Source organism: Episyrphus balteatus, chromosome 2 (assembly GCF_945859705.1).
Source record: "Episyrphus balteatus chromosome 2, idEpiBalt1.1, whole genome shotgun sequence".
Taxonomy (NCBI): Eukaryota; Metazoa; Arthropoda; class Insecta; order Diptera; family Syrphidae; genus Episyrphus; species Episyrphus balteatus.
Window position 1 is genome coordinate 105811283 of NC_079135.1, and position 16977 is coordinate 105828259.

The 16977-nt window shown below is 32.7% G+C and overlaps 3 protein-coding genes across 3 annotated transcripts; 2 read left to right on the forward strand and 1 right to left on the reverse strand.

Annotated features, from left to right (window-relative positions):
* Positions 1 to 2969: 2969 nt before the first annotated feature.
* On the forward strand, positions 2970 to 3567 carry LOC129910098 (thioredoxin domain-containing protein 17-like). Its single transcript, XM_055987362.1, has 3 exons — positions 2970 to 3154; positions 3213 to 3294; positions 3369 to 3567. The coding sequence occupies exons 1-3, from the start codon at positions 3013 to 3015 to the stop codon at positions 3517 to 3519; spliced, it is 375 nt and encodes a 124-aa protein (XP_055843337.1). The 5' UTR covers positions 2970 to 3012; the 3' UTR covers positions 3520 to 3567.
* Positions 3568 to 7224: 3657 nt separating this feature from the next.
* Positions 7225 to 9309, forward strand: LOC129910088 (endoplasmic reticulum membrane-associated RNA degradation protein-like). Its single transcript, XM_055987350.1, has 4 exons — positions 7225 to 7495; positions 7556 to 7899; positions 7952 to 9087; positions 9148 to 9309. Exons 1-4 carry the CDS (start codon positions 7321 to 7323, stop codon positions 9284 to 9286), a joined length of 1794 nt encoding a protein of 597 aa, XP_055843325.1. The 5' UTR covers positions 7225 to 7320; the 3' UTR covers positions 9287 to 9309.
* Positions 9310 to 13934: 4625 nt separating this feature from the next.
* On the reverse strand, positions 13935 to 14801 carry LOC129909632 (uncharacterized). The gene has a single exon (XM_055986704.1). It carries the CDS (start codon positions 14799 to 14801, stop codon positions 13935 to 13937), a length of 867 nt encoding a protein of 288 aa, XP_055842679.1.
* Between the last annotated feature and the right edge of the window lie 2176 nt (positions 14802 to 16977).

Here is a 16977-nt window from a genome sequence, read left to right on the forward strand (position 1 = left end):
TGATTTTTTGCTGCACTTTGGATGCGTCTGGCAAGGGAAAGCTGAAAAAGATCACTGCCAGACTTTTTCCGTTGACATACTGTGGTGCATATCTAGATATGTGCATACTCGAATTTCGGTTATATCAAAACTGCCAAAATATGCTGCCGGCTCTTAGACTAATAGTAGGTACATTATCATAATTAATGGTTTTTTTGATCGAAATTCCAATTTGCGACTTCTAATTTGGATTTTAAAAAGCAGCATATTAAGTAAAAATGTATTTTTTGGTTAAAAATCAAAAAGAAGTTCATTGAAATTGAGACTATAGGGAAAATGGTGATGAGTATAGCTAAAAAAATGGACGTGATAGAACAAAACTGTAAATAGTAGCTGCGTTCCTTTGGAAATATTTATCTACTTTTTAGTACTTAAAGCTGCTTTGAACCACAGTACACATAATAAGGTAATATATTCCGAACGTTGTCAAAATTTGTTTGTCAAAAATGGGCACCAATCTGTCAGGTCGGCCTTTAATTTTTATATTTCAGTAAACAGGAAATTAGTTTTTGTTTTAATTTATAAAATGTCATTTAAAAATATTATAAATTGAAAAATAACAAATTTTCTTCGTGTTTCATCGCGGCAAATGGTAAATAATTGTTTAAAAATTAGTGGTGTGCGTGGTTTATCGGTTTTTGTGCATTTTTCGTCGGTATTTTAAACAATTAAGAATTCGGTAGCTGAAATTGGTCGCCAAAGTGTCATGTTTTGACAATCTGGCGACCGATGTCAGTTCGGAATATATTACCTTTTTATGTGTACTGTGGCTTTGAACTACTTTTTCAGTATAGCAAAGTAGTTCAAAGTAGTTTTAAGTACTAAAAAGTAGATAAATATTTCCAAAGGAACGCAGCTAGTTTTGAATTCAGCGCACTAAAGTCAATTATGGGGTTTTTGTTTGGTACAAAAATCATTTATTTTTTGATTTAGAGCTGTCAAAAAATTGATTTTTTCAATTTTTGCCTTCGTTTGGCCAAACAAAATTGATTTATTTTTTGATCTTAGATCAGTTTTCCAGATCTGGGTTTTTCGGCAGATTTACCCCTCGTTTACTAACACTAATATGCATCATTATTGACAGCCATCAGTTTGATAATAATTTGTTTCGGTTTCAAGAAAGAATTAAAATAGTTTTGAAATTCAAATGAAAGTAATTTTGAGTGAATTATTCGTCTAGCTCATCTTTGGATAAAAAAAAATCTACGGTCGGCAACGTTTAACAACTGCGATTGCTGTTCTGATTCACAGACACAAATACACACCAATACTATAAAAAATAAAAATCAATTTGAAAACGTATTCGTTTCGTAACGAAAAAAATCAATTTATAGATCAAAATACAAATTTAAAAAACGAAAACCCTATTAAAATCACCTCACAAAGTTCTTGCTCCCGACTTTTTTTTATTTTTGTCGACCAGTGTTATCAACAGTAAACGAAAATTTATTTTATAAAAATGTCTAAAAGTGTTCCTTCTTTTTGGACATTATTACATATCTTCGGACATAAAGCTAATTTCCATTGTACCCGTGACACAATCTGCTGGTATCGATAGAATGGTACTGAATTTTACCACCCGTTTTAATATACAGGGTGTCCCAAAAGTAATGGATCAAACGAAATATGCTGATAGGCCAACTTAAGGGCTCTCAGAATTTGGTAACTTGTTCATCCCAAATCCTTACGGTTTTCGATTTAATGCAGTTTTTCTGAAATATCGAAAAATCCCGACTTTGCAACAGTATTTTGCTTCCTCCGCTCATAATTGATTTTTGTTTTTTACAATTCATTCACTAAAACATTGCCTAATAATAAGAAATAATTAATTAATTAAAATATTTTTTATTTCATAAGCCATTTTGTTACAAATTAATTAACAGTTCCATGTTTTATGAAAACTCAATTTCTCACTTTTAATTCAGAACAACACCCTGAAAAAAGTTTTTATGGTGTGACACAGGTTTATTATTTTGAAAATTTACCGTGTTATTGCAGTTTTCAAAAATGTATAAAAGTTTCCAAAGATGAAATTAGAACGAAAGATACTACAATTTGAATGCAAAAAAACAAAGGTTTTCAGAGAAAAATAACAAACAAAAATCGAGGCTTTTATTCAAAAAGAAATAAACAAACAACAGTCGAGAAAAGTGTTATTTTTCTTTGTTATTTTTCTCTGAAAAGCCCTGTTTTGTTGCTTTTAAATTGTAATATCTTTAGTTCTAATTTCAACTTTGGAAATTTGTATTCATTTTTGAAAACTGCAATAACACGGTAAGTTTTCAAAATAATAAACCTGTGTCACACCATAAAAACTTTTTTCAGGGTGTTGTTCTGAATTAAAAGTGAGAAATTGAGTTTTCATAAAACATGGAACTGTTAATTAATTTGTAACAAAATGGCTTATGAAATAAAAAATATTTTAATTAATTAATTAATTCTTATTATTAGGCAATGTTTTAGTGAATGAATTGTAAAAAACAAAAATCAATTATGAGCGGAGGAAGCAAAATACTGTTGCAAAGTCGGGATTTTTCGATATTTCAGAAAAACTGCATTAAATCGAAAACCGTAAGGATTTGGGATGAATAAGTTACCAAATTCTGAGAGCCCTTAAGTTGGCCTATCAGCATATTTCGTTTGATCCATTACTTTTGGGACACCCTGTATATATATCGTCAAATTCGACTCGATATCAATAACCATCGTATTTTCCCAAACATGGTAGAAATAAAATCGTAGACCACATTATCGATACTTTCTTTCTGAGTTTGACAAAAAAAGTATTTTTTAGAAACAAAAGTAAAAATAAAACTTCGGGAAGCTTATTATTTCATGAACTCTTAAATATTCATCTCAAAGTTTTAAAACAAACAGAGCTTTGAATTGTCAAAGCATTTGTGACAGCAGCGACAGCGATAACAACAACAATCTAGAATTTAGTATTTATTTGTCGGCTCATTTGCAAATAACATGGCCAAGAAATTCAATCTAAAAGGCTATGAAGCCCTCAAGACTTCTTTGGCCGAAGTAGCCGGTGCAAATGAAATAAATGTGTATTTTAGCGGCAGTAAAAGTGATGCAGGTGTTTCTTGGTGCCCGGATTGTGTTACAGGTTGGTTATCGAAAATTTCTCAATTAGTTAATATTAATTAAACGCTATATAACTTTAGCCGAACCACACGTATTGGCTGCAGTTGACAAATTCGCTAAAGATTCTGTTTTTATGTATGTCGATGTTGGGGATAGACCTTTGTAAGTTTTTTAAATTCTTTTTTAACTTCTTGGGCCTTATCTAAATTGCATTTTTGTTTTTAATTTTCATTTAGTTGGAAAGACATGAAAAATCCATTTAGAACAGATAAAGACATACACATTCAAGTCATTCCAACACTAATTCGTTGGAAGGCACAACAACGTTTGGAGGGAGATCAATGTGAGAAGAGTGATCTATTGGAAATGTTTTTTACTGATGACTGAGTTACTGATTAGTCAAACAATAAAATACTAACTATTTTTTACTGTCAACTATTTTTAACTTTTATTCAATGGTTTCAAATCTATTTTGAAGGAAGATAACGTATGAATTTGAAAGGTAGAATTTGGAAACATAGGTAAAAATTTTTTCTTTATCTTGGAAAATATCGCACATGATGGATTTATAATTTTCAAATCAGGGCGATTAACTTATCTTTAATTTGATATCAATATCCTGATTATGAAGAAAAAATACAAATTATTGTTGTTGAAATCGAAACATTTGGAATAATTTTGTATGCAAATTATTAAAACATATCGTTGCCGTTCAACGAAAACTCCCTAAGTCCATTTTTGGCAAAAATGAGATAGATACGCCATGTTTATTCAAATAACTTAATCTACGATTTGTGAATGGCTAGGTTCTATTACTACCAAACTAAACAGAATGAAAATTCCCTAAATTCAATTTATTAAAAATATTTGCCAATTATCTCAAAACACAAAAAATGGGAGTTTTTACTGAACGGCAACGATATTATTTTTATAAGAGAAAAACACTATGGTTAGCAAAACTTGAAATTATGCTTTGGCTGCGAGAAGCATTTGTTACTTTATCTCGCATCAACCAACAATTTCGAGTGATATATTTTTTTCGTTTTTGTTTCTGATTTTCTATTAAATTGAAGCGTTCACTATGGTGTAAATATTTATTGTGGGACATTTTTTGTATCGAAAAACAAAAATCACGAAAAAAGTTAATTTTTAATACTGCAAAAACTCATTTCTTGAAATTAAAAATTGACGGAGGAGGAGCACTAGTTATGTTTTAGAAACTAACTTTTTACATACAAAAATAGATCGATACCAATTTTAGAAATCGATTTCTGAAAAACCAGTATTTTGGGTTATGACAGTGTTCAAGTAAATGAGCGGTATGTATTTTAATAATACTTGCAGACTTAATTAAGAAATCAGTTAAAACATAATTATTCTTCATATACACTGTAGTTTAGAGAGCAAAGGCTATTTAAAAAATATTATTTAACAAAGTTATAATTTAAAATTTAGACGTGTTATTGTTGGGATCGGGTCAAAATTCTGGCTTCAAAATTTTGCTTTTCAAAATTCTGCTTTTTTAACGAAAATTCTGTTTTTCAAAATTTTGCTTTTCAAAATTCTGCTTTTCAAAATTCTGCTTTTTAAAATTCTGCTTTTCAAAATTCTGAACAAAAAAATTCTGCCAATTCTGTTTTTTTTTTATAGCATATGCTCTGACTAAAGAAAAATACTCCTCATCAATGTAATTCAACATTGATACTCTCCTAAATTTTTTTGTTTAAGTGTCGCAAATATTTTTTAAAATGCATGGACTGACTTTCTTTCAAATAAAATCTATAACTTATTGGAACTGATGTTGTTTGACACAAGATATTCCTTTTCTTATTAAAATTTTTGAATATTCATCTTTATTTGATAAATTTAAAAATTTTAAATTATTTTCGGAAATGTTTAGTATTAAAAACCTTTTCTTAATATTTCCAAATCTATTCATTTATAAAACAAAAATTAATATGCATTCAAAGAATGACAAATTATTTAAGTAAGTAATCAAATAAGCAGATAATTTTTCAAGAAGATGATTTTACTGAATTTTGCAAAAAATTAAAAAAGGGTTTGGAAAATTTTAAAAAGCGCGCGCTTTTTAACATTTTCCAAACCCTTTTTTAATTTTTTGCAGAATTTTGAAAAACAGAATAATGAAAAGCAGAATTTTGAAAAACAGAATTTTGTAAAACAGAATTTTGAAAAGCAGAATTTTGAAAGCAGAATTTTGTAAAGCAGAATTTTGAAAGCAGAATTTTGACAAAAGAATTTTGACCCCGGCAGAATTTTGACCCCAACCCGTTATTGTTCTTTGAATAGTATCTAAATATTTAATGTGTATGTTTTCAAGAGATTCGTATAATGTTGTCATCATTATTAGATAGAGAACTGTTGACAAGGCCTATGAGGTGTTTAATATCTAGTGTATCCAAATATCTGGGACATAAGAAAAAAATAGTCATTCTTCTTAAAGTGGAAATGGTTATGAAATAATTGTTTTCACATGAAAACATGAGCCACAAGTAAGTTGCAGTAATTTAGTTTATCCTTGATGATTGCTGCCACGAATCAACCTTTAAAGTAGGACAAAAACTATTCTTATAGCTCGTGGTTGTATCTCTCCTTCACTCTTTTTTAATGCACACAGGATCCCCAAGAAACTATTAGTTTCACAAGGTTCAATGCAAGCTATTCTTTTGGCTTCTATAGGAAGAAGGACAGGTCTTATACAAATCACTTTGGAGCAATCACAGATATTGCTTAGGACTTTCCTCCACAGGTAATCCGCAAGCTAATAGCTTGTCACACGCAGGTAATCCGCAAGCTAATAGCGTAAAATGGCTTTACTCACTACAGAGGCTTTAACCAATGCAAAAACCGGATCACTTGCGTTAGATGTTATAATAAGGCCTAAGAGAGGTTGTTATAAGATGTTGAATTAATTAATAAAAAAAAAATTATTTGTTTTGCTTCATTAAAGTTAATTTCTTAATTAAAGCGCATCTTTTATATTTTTGAATATATATTTATTTTTTGTCGTATATATTTGAGGTCTCAATTGCCTCATCTTTAGGGTCAATAAAATTTTATTTAAAAAGATGAACAATTCGATAAGAAGTTTTATCAACATTTAATTTAAAATAATTGAAAAATCAAAAATTAATTTCAAATGAAATGAACTTTAATGAAGCATAATGGGGACTTTTTACGAGTCGATTTTTGCCCTGCGGCGAAGCTTTTCGACTCGTGTGAATATAAGTCGCTGGCGACTAAAGTGACAATCCCTATAGAAAAATCCTAGTCGAACAACATATCGTGCGGCTAAAATCGACTCGTGAAAAGTGGCTATAACAAATAATAACCTGTTTTCACTAGAGCCCAAATAAAGTTTGTCAAAGTAATTTTGACTGATTTTGAAGAATTCCGGATCAAAAATTTGTTAGATTATGCTGAATTAACCGTTTTACCCTTAAGCACCGTTACATCTTTTGGAAAAGATCATAATAAAAAAGTAAAGAAAAATTATTTTGTTGAAAAATAATTTTTTTTGAATAAATTTTTGGAAATAAATATTCTGAAAGTTTAGTGTTGAAATCTACTTCCGAAATTTTGGATCTACTTCACTTTTTTTTCAAATTTGCTTCGAAATTTTGAAACTGAAGTCCGAACCCTGGTCTGAACTGACCTCATTTGCGAAATTATCTCACTTGGGCTCTAGTGAAAACAGTCTATAAGGTAATAAATAAACAATTAAAAAGTTCCACATAAAAAATGTTCAAAATAATAATATACAAAAGATTTTATTGCATTTTATTTTATTATTTTTGTTTTCATCAATTTTTGGAAGTGCCTTATTGGCAACACTCCGTCGTTGGATGGGAAGAGGTGGGGGAGGAAATTTTTCGATACGAGAGGAATTCATGATAAGGCCAGATTTCGCATGGAATTTTTTTGTTTAAGCAATTAAAAAGTACAATGGGCAGTGGATAATTTAAAATTCTACTTGCATCTAAATAATTTATAAAATATATTTTGTAAATATTTTCTAAAAAATTTTGGAAATCAAAGGCTGAATACAGCCAAACTGAAAATGAATCCACTACAAGAACTGCAATAATTCAACTCTTTTAGCAAAAACAACAACCATTTTAAAACTTGACAGAACACAGCTGTTCGCTAATTTTCCTGTAAACAAAAATGGAAAATAACTCGAAATCAGAAACTTTATTGCATCCAAAAATTGATGAATTATACAAAATAATCAAATGCATTTCTCAATCAAATAATTTAAATTACATAAAACAAAACGGAACTTTTAATTGGCAAAGTATAGCAGAGCTGTTATTTGGCAATGGAAACATTACCAAAGATGGTAAACATGAAAGCATTAAGCTTATTTGATTTGATTCTATTTTGTCTTTTCTTTTTGAAGACCCAATCTATCCCAAGACATACGATGAATACTTACCATATGTCCAATTACTCCAACCAGTCTTCCAACAAAGTCATTCAGTTCTCGAACGATTAACTGACAATACCGACTGGCTCCCAAAACTGCAATGGCTAGGCCAACAATCTCGTCTGCCTTACATTTTACATGAATATAAGAATCCCTCGTCTGAAACAACTGTTGTCGAAAATGTATTATTTCTGACAGCAGCTCTGGAATACGCTTTGGGGAATGTCTACCAGACAATTGCCAAAAAGTCTCCACCGCATCTTTTAAGAGATCTTCTTGACACTAAAGAACTGAGAGACGTCCTTGGAACATGCTCGGTAAGGAGAAGGAAGTTAACTTTTATTTATTTACTTTATTGACGTTTATCAGATTTTCTTTCTTAAAATTCTTATGGGATCAGCAGAATCCATCAATCTCAGGAACATTGTCTGGCATGGTTTTCCTCTTCCTCATGAGATTCCTCCCTCCTTTGTTTCTATTCTTCTTGTTGTCAGTGCTAGTTTATCTGAACTAATTGAAGACCTTTCTCTTGTATCAAGACCACAAGTAAAGAATTTTTCTAGATTCTTGACAAAGATTCATTCTCCACCAATTGGCTACGCTCTTGTAGATAATTATCTTCTCGTTACCCAAACAGTTGATAACTCTCCCTGGACTGGGGAATGGAAAATCTATTGGAAGCAAGTCTATCAACATTATGAACAATCCAACTATTGGCGTTGTGTCATGTTGATTCTTCCCCAAATCGAACTTGTGCTCCGTAAAATATACGGCGAAGCTAACAAGTTCGATATTACAGCTAAACTAAATGAATACTATATAACGATGAATAGTATTTTTGAGTTCTCGGAAGATAATCGACTGCTTGATTCCTATATGACCAAAGGAACACTTCATTTCCTTTATGACATCTTCATTTCTCCATTTGGTATGAGAATTCGAGATAAAGTTAGTCATGGAGAGGTTGATTTGAATTGTTTGGATGGAAAACTTTGCTCGATATTGCTTTATGCTGGTTTGAATCTTTTAAATAAAAATGAATTTCCTCTAGATGGTTATCAAAGTAAATTTCATTTGAATAGTTTGGTTTATGAGGCAGTAAATGCATCGAAGAGATTTGTATTAGAATTGATGAAAATGAGAACTCCAAGTAGTTTTGGATTAGAATTTAAATGGAATTGGGAAGTTATGGAAACTCTTCAAGAACTTGTTCTCACAGAATGTGTTGAGATATTTCATCGATCGAAAAAAGAACCAGAAATTATGATGAATCTTATGAAAATTGCACAATTGATTGTGCAGATTTGTCAAAATTATCAAATATCGTTTGAGGAACGATTTGGAATGTTTTTTAGACATGAACCGCGTTCGAGAGCGAGGAAAACATTAGACAAAATGGTGGAAACTTTGGGTGTAATTGGAGAAATTCTAGGGAGCATTGTTTGTTATTTAATCAGAATTATCAACGAGAGATGTTTCGAAAACAGATTTGATGATTGTCAAAAGTAAGCTATTTAAATAAAATATTAGCTTGAATTTATGTGTTATTGTTTTTATTTTTTTAGATTTTGTAAACAGACTTTAACAATTGTGGAGAATCTTGCGCGATATTCGGATAGAGAAAGTAATGAATGGTTGAAGGCTTTGGATTGTTGTAATAAGTTTCATAAAATTGGTTCGGATTTTAATTCTAAGTTTAAATAAAATTGACATTGTAGTTATGTAATATTATGTATATAAAAGATAATTCAGTTTTTTTGTTTTATATAAATGTTACAATAGAATATATTTTGTAAAAAAACAAAACAATAAATGTAATCTTTCTTTTTTACTTCTGATGAGTCAAGAAAGTAACTGATTTTCAGTTCAAAGCATAGCAAAAAAAAAAAACACCTTGTTGTAAAAAACAGCCTCACGGAACCGATAACGCCTTATTATTTCAAAAAAATAACTGGATCCTAGACACCATCATGAGAATTATTCAAGGATGCTTCTAAAAAATTTGAAGATTTCAATAAACAAGTTTGAAGTCAAGAAAAAACAGTTAAGTTGAGTCCAGAGAAAGACTTAAAATAAAAGAAGAGACTTCTAGAATTAGGCACATGAATCAAATTTTTTACTTTCGATTTAAATCTTTTGATTAATCAAAACCAATTCTTTTTCTTACTTATTTTAATTAATTAAGGAACAAAAGAAAAATTTGTATTTTAGTGTAAGAGCCCACAGCAAATTTTGGGAGTGGAACTATAACCAAAATGTGAGTATGCAGTTTTGTAGCCTTATGCGTTCGAATAATGAATTCAAAAGTCTGGCAGCTTTAAATCGCGGGTTTATATTGTTTTCAGGGAGTTGAAAAATGTGAGTTTTCCAATTCATTTAAGTAGGCTAAATTCGCACTATTTCAAATTCTGTATACAGGAACTTATTTTTGTTTGTTATTTTGAATTCAAAACTCTCCAAGAAGAGAGCTGATATGGTTAGTTAAAAAACCCTATATCTTGATTTCTATTTGTCGCATCAGGGGCTTAGGGGAAATGACAGAGCACCAGTATCCTTATTTAGCCTACTCACATTAATTGGAAAACTCGCGTTTTTTAATCCCCCGAAAACCATTATACAGCCGCGATTTAAAACTGCCAGACTTTTGAATTCGTCCACTCCCAAAATTTGCTGTGGGCTCTCGGTCTACTTGGGTGACAGGTTTTTTTTTAGGGAGAAAGATCGTTGTGCAACAAGAACCAAAATACCTTGTTCAAATAATGATTTAAAAAAACTAATTAAAATATTTCGATCGTCATTCGAATCAAGAATACAAAAAAAAAAATCGTACATCAAGGGGCACGGTAGTGCCCAGCCAAGTTCTCTAGCAACTTTGGCACTACACCCTTATTTACAGGAAACAACTCAGGCCATTTTCGACCCCCCTCTAACTTCCACACCAAAGATGCTAGAAATTTCAAACTCACTACATTTGTTGAGCTCGTAAAAACCAAACTCCTCACAAAATTTCAGCCTCCTACGATGAGTAGTTTCTGAGATATAGGGCTTCAAAAATCGCAAAAACCGTAACTGACTCACTGACTCACTGACTCACTGACAGATCATCAAAATTATGGAGAACTTCCCGATATCGTAGAAACTTGAAATTTTACACGGTGATAAGACTTGTGGTGTATACAAAGGAAAAAATCGAAAATTTGAGATTTTCAATTCAGGGGGCGTGGCATCCGCCCATTTCCGCTGAATTTTCATCATATATTATAGAGCACTTCTGATTATCGTAGAATCTTGAAATTTGGTAGAATAGTAGAGCTGGTAGTTAATACAAAGGAAAAAATTTAAAACTTGAGAATTTCAGCCAGGGGGCGTGGCAACCGCCCATTTCCGCTGAATTTTCATAAATTATTATAGAGCACTTCTGAATGTCGTAGAATCTTGAAATTTGGTAGAATAGTAGAGCTAGTAGTTTATACAAAGGAAACAATTTAAAACTTGAGAATTTCAGCCAGGGGGCGTGGCAACCGCCCATTTCCGCTGAATTTTCATAAATTATTATAGAGCACTTCTGAATGTCGTAGAATCTTGAAATTTGGTAGAATGGTAGAGCTGGTAGTTTGTACAAAGGAAAAAATTTAAAATTTGAGAATTTCAGCCAGGGGGCGTGGCAACCGCCCATTTCCGCTGAATTTTCATAAATTATTATAGAGCACTTCTGATTGTCGTAGAATCTTGAAATTTGGTAGAATAGTAGAGCTGGTAGTTTATGCAAAGGAATAAATTTAAAATTTGAGAATTTCAGCCAGGGGGCGTGGCAACCGCCCATTTCCGCTGAATTTTCATAAATTATTATAGAGCACTTCTGATTGTCGTAGAATCTTGAAATTTGGTAGAATAGTAGAGCTGGTAGTTCATACAAAGGAAAAAATTTAAAACCTGAGAATTTCAGCCAGGGGGCGTGGCAACCGCCCATTTCCGCTGAGTTTTCATAAATTATTATAGAGCACTTCGGATTGTCGTAGAATCTTGAAATTTGGTAGAATGGTAGAGCTGGTAGTTTATACAAAGGAAAAAATTTTAAATTTGAGAATTTCAGCCAGGGGGCGTGGCAACCGGCATTCCCGCTGAATTTTCATCAAATATTATAGAGCACTTCTGATTGTCGTAGAATCTTGAAATTTGGTAGAATGGTGGAGCTGGTAGTTTACACAAAGGAAAAAATTTAAAGTTTGAGAATTTCAGGCAGGGGGCGTGGCAACCACCCATTTTCACTGAATTTTCATCAAATATAGAGATTTTATATTCTACAGCCATACCTTGCAAAAAGTAGTGAAATCACAACAAAAACATTACTGTTAAAAAAAGAGCCAAGTTCTCTTATATTGAAATTATGCTGGCACAAAAAGTACTGAGATGTAAAAGTGTACCAAGTTCTAAAGTTTGGGTTCAAATTCGTATCAATAAAATTTTGGTTGTTTACTTGGCAATTTTTGAAATAACTTTAAAAATCGATAATTAAGAAAAATTGTCAAGAGAACAATCAAAATTTTATTGATACGAATTTGAACCCAAACTTTAGAACTTGGTACACTTTTACATCTCAGTACTTTTTGTGCCAGCATAATTTCAATATAAGAGAACTTGGCTCTTTTTTTAACAGTAATGTTTTTGTTGTGATACGCATATCAGGAATGAAATTGTGTTTTTTTCAATTAAACTGAAATTTAATTGGATTTTAAGGGTGATGGTCATACATAAGACGCAAAATAAAAACAATTTCACTATATTGCTAGAAGTTCTCGATGGTAAGTTGGCCAAGCGTTCTCTCTCTCAGATAATTTCTTTGAAAAGAATGACAAGGGTTGCCAACTGCCTTTTATCTTCTGCATTATACAGGCTCCAATTGAGTGGTTTGATGCATCAGTAAAAAGACCAAGTTCTGCTGCGTAGCTTGGATGGACAAGAAGAGTTGCGGAAGATAAAGCGGCTTTACAACTCTTGAAGACTTCTTCTAACTCTGGTGTCCATGGAACTGGTTGAGATCCTTTGAGTTGAGGATTGCTGATGGCATTGTGAAGTGGAGCTTGAATCTCAGATGCTTTTGGGATGAATCTTCGGTAGAAATCTAGCATTCCAAGAAAACGACGAAGGCCTTTTGCTGTTTTCGGGAGCGGGTAGTCTTCAATAGTCTTAACACGTTCTTTGGGAGGTTTGATTCCTTCAGAATTTACCGTGTATCCAAGGAACTTTACTTCTGAAGCAACAAAAACGCACTTTGATGGATTTATGACCATACCATAATTTGAAAGTCGTTCAAAAATTAGGCGCAAGTGGTTCATATGTTCTTCTGTGGTCTTGGAATAAACCAGAATATCGTCTACATATGTGAAGCAAAAGTCCAGTCCAAATAGAATTTCATCCATCAAACGTTGGAAGGTGTTTCCAGCATTCCTCAGTCCAAAAGTCATAAACATAAACTCGTAGGAACCAAATGGAGTTGTAATGGCTGTTTTGCATACGTCATCAGGGTTAATGGGAATTTGTTGATATGCCTTCAACAAATCAATAGTTGAAAACACATTGCTTCCATTGATGTTGTAAGTGAAATCATGGATATGACGAGAAGAGTACTTATCTGGAATCGTTCGGGCATTCAATGCACGATAATCTCCACAGGGACGCCAACCATTATCGCCTTTAGGTGCTAGATGAAGTGGTGAACACCATGGGCTATCTGAAGGTCGGATAGTTCCAGCAAGTAACATGTCAGCAAATTCCTTCTTGGCAATCTTTAGTTTTTCTGGAGCCAATCGACGAGGGCGACACTGTATTGGAGGGCCTGGTGTTGTGCGGATATGATGCACAGTTTTGTGCTTAATAACTCTAGGCAAACCAGCAGGACGAGTAATTTCTTGAAATTCAGTCAATAAAGCAGTGCATGGCGATGAAATTTGAATTGTTTTCACACTGTTGTGCTGAATTGAAGTGGTTTTTCCAGTTGATTGAAGTCCAGTGTATGTGTCGATTAGGCGTTTCGATTGACAGTCAGGTAGCAAATGATAGTGGGCAAGGAAGTCTGACCCTATTATAGGAATGCTTACGTCAGCTACAACGAATCTCCAAATGAAACTTCGTCGTAATCCCAAATTCAAATCGAGGTGCAGAAATCCATACGTTTTTATAACGGTATCATTTGCAGCGCTTAGGTCGTAATTAGTGGAAGGACGTCGTTTTGGTAAAAGCCGGGTTGGAAAGCAGGAAAGGTCAGATCCGGTATCGATGAGGAATTGATGTTTTGAATTCTGGTCGGTTACAAAGAGACGGCTTCCAGGAACATTGCAGTCATTCGCCGTCATTATAGACTGCTGTTTAAGTTTCCCTGAAAACTGCAAGGTTTATTACACTTACGTGCATTGTGCTGGTATCTGGAGTGATACCAACAATATCCTTCTCTCTTCGCAGACTTAGAACTGCTTCTTGAATTTTGTCTTCCTCGGGCCTTGGAGCGATTTCGAAAAGTTCTATTCGAAGATAGCTCGGCAACTTGTCTTGTGAGAGTGCCAATGGCTTCGAAAAGGGCTTGTGAATTTTGGTTCTGTTCATTATTTGATGTCGCATGAACAGCAAAAGGAATTGGTGGTGGAGAAACTTCAACGATTTTATCAGCAAGCTCAGAAAGCTGATCAGGAGAAAGATCTGATCTCGATGTAAGGATTGCTTGAACGTTCGATGGTAAACGTCGCAACCAAAGTTGTCGCAACAAATTGTCTTGCAGAACTGATGGACCAGCAAGAGAACGAAGGTGACGAAGAAATTGTGAAGGTTTTCGATCACCAAGTTCTTCATCACTGATGAGTTGTCGGACACGTTGCTCTTCTGATGCTGATAAGCGTTCAATGAGCTTCTTTTTTAGAACAGTGAAGGGGTTTTGTTCTGGAATCGAGGTTATGATATCCTCTACTTCGGAAGCCACACGAGTATCCAGCTGTGAAACAACATAATGAAATTTAGTGGTTTCATTTGATATGTCCGAGATAATAAATTGGGACTCAGCTTGAGAAAACCATAAGCTGGGCCGTTCGGCCCAAAACGGTGGAAGTTTCACTGCCACACGGTTGATTGTTGGTTGTGTTGGAGGTCTTGCGTTTTGTTGTTGATTCTGCAGAAGTCGAGAATTTTCTTCTCGTAGAGCAGCAAGTTCAGCTTCCTGTTCTGCATTCATTTTATATTTGAATTCTTGTTAAAGATTGGTAGGTACTTATTCTAAGTCGGGGTCACCAATTTGGAAATAAAAGATATTTTATTTCTTATGAAATTATACAATAGGTCTTTATTGATTTGATTATAAACAAGAATTGATTATTGAAAAATATGAAAATTGAAAACTAATAATTTGATGAAACGATCGAGATATTAATTTAAAGTAAAACGTAAACAAAGTAGTAACAAGTAATAAAAAGTAAATGTAGTGGCTATCGCCACACGTTCACAGTTAATGAAAGCGTAGCAGAGTCGAAAGGCAGGAATTGTATCTTAAACGATTGACTTCGTATTCCATAATAAGGTCACTAGTTTTGAAAATGTTTTTCTGTTCTTGAATTGGTTAAATTGGTAGAATTTAAAACTAAATACACTCCTGCTCAAATTTAACGCACATCATATTTATTTTACAGAAAATTCCTACTATTACTTTGTCTCACAGTATCGTGGTTATTTTCTCAAATAAGACAGGAGTGATCTTAAATTGAAAGTATGGAGTAAAATGTTTGTGGTGAAGATTTGGAGAGATATGCTGAAGTCTATCTGTCAACCCGCTAACCTTTTAGAGATGAGTCATAAATTTTCATGAAGTAAACTCTGCTTTACAACAAATACGGAGTTAGTGAGCTCTCCTAGACCTACTTTAAATAGCCAAAAATACTTGACTGATATCCTCGAACACCATGCGGTTCCAATCACCCCTAGATTTGGTCCACAGTTCAGTCTGATGCACGATAATGCATGCTAGAGTGGTTTGAAAATATCTTCAAGATTAAAATATGCCACCCTTGAATTGACCACACAGATATTCGGATTTGAATTCAATAGAACATGTCTAGGAAATGTTGAAAAAAGTGCATTTGCGGCCGAAATCCACCTCCAAGCATTCTTGATCCACAGAAAATTGGAGTGAACGAAAAGTTACAATAAAACCTTTAAATGTTAATTCGTGGAATGAATAGACTCCAAGTTGTCATAAGCGCTAGAGGAGACAATGCCAAGTATTGAATAAAATTATTGGAAAGAACTGTCACGTGCTTCCATTTTAAAAAATTTTTTTTCTTAAAAAACAAAAATTATTTTAATATCAGTTTTCAGACCTTAAATTGCTAAATTTGGTTCATCTTTTTTTTGGTTGATAATTCTGTTGCAGTTTAGCATTTTTCTGACTTGCTTAATAATAACCAAACACAAAAAAATACAACAAATAATTTAAAAGCCATTTTAAATAAGATGTAGGTTTATGACTAAAGAAGAAAAAAGTGTGCGTTACTTTTGAGCAGGAGTGTATGAACCGAAATTGAAACAGTCGTTTTTAATCCGTATAAATTCAATTTTTGTTTCCCTTTTCGAATTCGACCGAGTATAACAACAGCTGTCGTAGGTACGTACTTATATTGTACCGACATAGAATTTGACATGAGGTTTTCATTTGTGTCTCTTCAAAATGGTATTTTTTTTAAGGGGAAGTGCAATAGAGGAAAGTAAAGATTTGAAAGTTTCCATAAAAATACGTAGAATGATCGGATATTTTATACAGGGTGTCCCACAGTCACCGCCCCAAACGAAAACCATGGATTCCTGAGGTCATTTAAAGTCGAAAAACTTAAGAGGTAATTTTCTCGTTTTCGTCCCGTTTTCGAGTTACCACGGTTTTTATGATTTTTGTTCTCTTTTCCCTTATCTAGCTTTATCTTTGCCAAACTACGTTTGATTTGAAAAATTTTTTTTAAAACCAATCAAGAATTTATTACAGTTTTAGTTTGTCTCAAAACTTTTTTTTCTGCGGACAACCGTTTCTCCACAATTTTGCATCACACACAATTTTCTTCGTTTTTTAAGTTGTTTTTTTCACTTTCATATCATTTAAGTCAAAAAAACACGTTAATAAGTATTAATTTTTTGTGCTTTTTATTAAAGCCCAGTTTATTTTCATAAAAAAAAATAAGTTTTATTTCATAAAAAAGGCTACTGAAATTAATTTAAAAAAATAAACAAACTGAGTGAATTAAAAAAAAAAATAATTTTTAAATAAAAAATTAATTTAAATGAATTAAAAACTTTTCCTGAGCTTTATTTATTTGTTCTTTTCTTAACCACAATAGCTCAGAACAAAAATCATAAAAACCGTGGTAACT

Coding starts and splice junctions, on each gene's coding strand:
- LOC129910088 (XM_055987350.1), top strand. CDS start 7,321: ATGGAAAATAACTCGAAATCAGAAACTTTATTGCATCCAAAAATTGAT. Junction 7,900..7,951: donor ACGTCCTTGGAACATGCTCG/GTAAGGAGAAGG, acceptor GACGTTTATCAG/ATTTTCTTTCTTAAAATTCT. Junction 9,088..9,147: donor AGATTTGATGATTGTCAAAA/GTAAGCTATTTA, acceptor TTATTTTTTTAG/ATTTTGTAAACAGACTTTAA.
- LOC129910098 (XM_055987362.1), top strand. CDS start 3,013: ATGGCCAAGAAATTCAATCTAAAAGGCTATGAAGCCCTCAAGACTTCT. Junction 3,155..3,212: donor GTGCCCGGATTGTGTTACAG/GTTGGTTATCGA, acceptor ATATAACTTTAG/CCGAACCACACGTATTGGCT. Junction 3,295..3,368: donor GATGTTGGGGATAGACCTTT/GTAAGTTTTTTA, acceptor ATTTTCATTTAG/TTGGAAAGACATGAAAAATC.
- LOC129909632 (XM_055986704.1), bottom strand. CDS start 14,801: ATGAATGCAGAACAGGAAGCTGAACTTGCTGCTCTACGAGAAGAAAAT.